The sequence below is a fragment of the Seriola lalandi genome, unplaced genomic scaffold (assembly GCF_002814215.2).
Source record: "Seriola lalandi dorsalis isolate HSWRI2012SDOR001 ecotype SW California unplaced genomic scaffold, Sedor1 jcf7180001964694, whole genome shotgun sequence".
NCBI classification, from domain to species: Eukaryota; Metazoa; Chordata; class Actinopteri; order Carangiformes; family Carangidae; genus Seriola; species Seriola lalandi.
Genome location: NW_019435362.1, coordinates 1 through 1,068, shown reverse-complemented (window position 1 = coordinate 1,068; position 1,068 = coordinate 1). Strand labels below are relative to the sequence as shown.

Below are 1,068 nucleotides of genomic sequence, written 5' to 3'. Positions count from 1 at the left end.
TCCAAGGGCTGTGCAGTAATTAGTGAGTGTACAAGATCAGGAGGGTGGGGTTTTAAAGTCTTATGTGTTCCCTACTGAAGTGTTTCTGAGCGAGGTATTGAATCCCTCCAGGCCCCCGCAGCTCTGTTATATAACTGACCATGAACTCTGGTGTTAATGTTAAGTCTGAGGAGAGGCCCGTTAAAGAAATAGAATAGAATAGAATAGAAACAGTAGCCATTCTGTTGTTATTCTTCAGACACGCTGATCAGCCCCAGTGGTAAGATCCTGATTCCTGGGATCAGGGACGCCGTGGCGCCCCTCTCTGATGAGGAATGGAGGATGTACCAGGACATCCAGTTTGACATTGACCACTACAAGAACAAGATCGGTGTAAACCAGCTCATGTACAGCAACAAGGTGAAGGAAAAGTCTTGAAAAGGTCATCATTTATTATAAGACCGGGTAAGTGCACGAGCTGATTTTCTACCCTGTGTTTTCCTGTAGGTGGATGTGTTGGCCCACATGTGGCGCTACCCCACCGTCACCATCCATGGCATCGAAGGGGCCTTCTCTGATCCTGGCACAAAGACTGTCATCCCTGCTAAGGTTACTGCTAAGTTCTCCATTAGACAAGTTCCCAACATGGACCCTGCAATGGTCAAGAAACAGGTAAAACAAAATGTGAACGCTCAAAAAAAAAAAATAAATAAATAAAGATAATCCTGTTTTTAGCAAATCATTGCTTCCCATAAACCACCTCTGCTCTCTATCCTCTATGTTTGGATCCTCCAGGTGACAGACTACCTTCACTCTGTGTTTGCCAAGAGGAAGAGTCCCAACGCGTTGAAAGTCACCATGGTGATCGGGGCAAAGCCTTGGCTGGCTGACACTCAGCATCCTCTTTATGAGGCTGGGAAGGCTGCTGTCAAGAGAGGTACAGAGGACACCCCTCACCCCACATGAAGCACCCATCACTGCATCAAAATCCTTTATACAGACAGCACAGCTGAAGCAAACTGTAAAACTATAAAACTATAAACAAACTCAAAAAATAAACAAGCAGTAGTGGGAGCGCTACAATTATCC

General features: G+C 45.5%; 1 protein-coding gene across 1 annotated transcript; it reads left to right on the top strand.

Moving 5' to 3' along the window:
- Positions 1-216: 216 nt before the first annotated feature.
- LOC111649520 (cytosolic non-specific dipeptidase-like) lies at positions 217-1,033 on the top strand (the record flags this gene model as incomplete). The annotated part of the gene is made up of 3 exons (XM_023399275.2): positions 217-399; positions 487-651; positions 775-1,033. Coding segments are annotated over 3 exons (519 nt in total), but the record flags the coding sequence as incomplete, so codon positions are not given.
- Between the last annotated feature and the right edge of the window lie 35 nt (positions 1,034-1,068).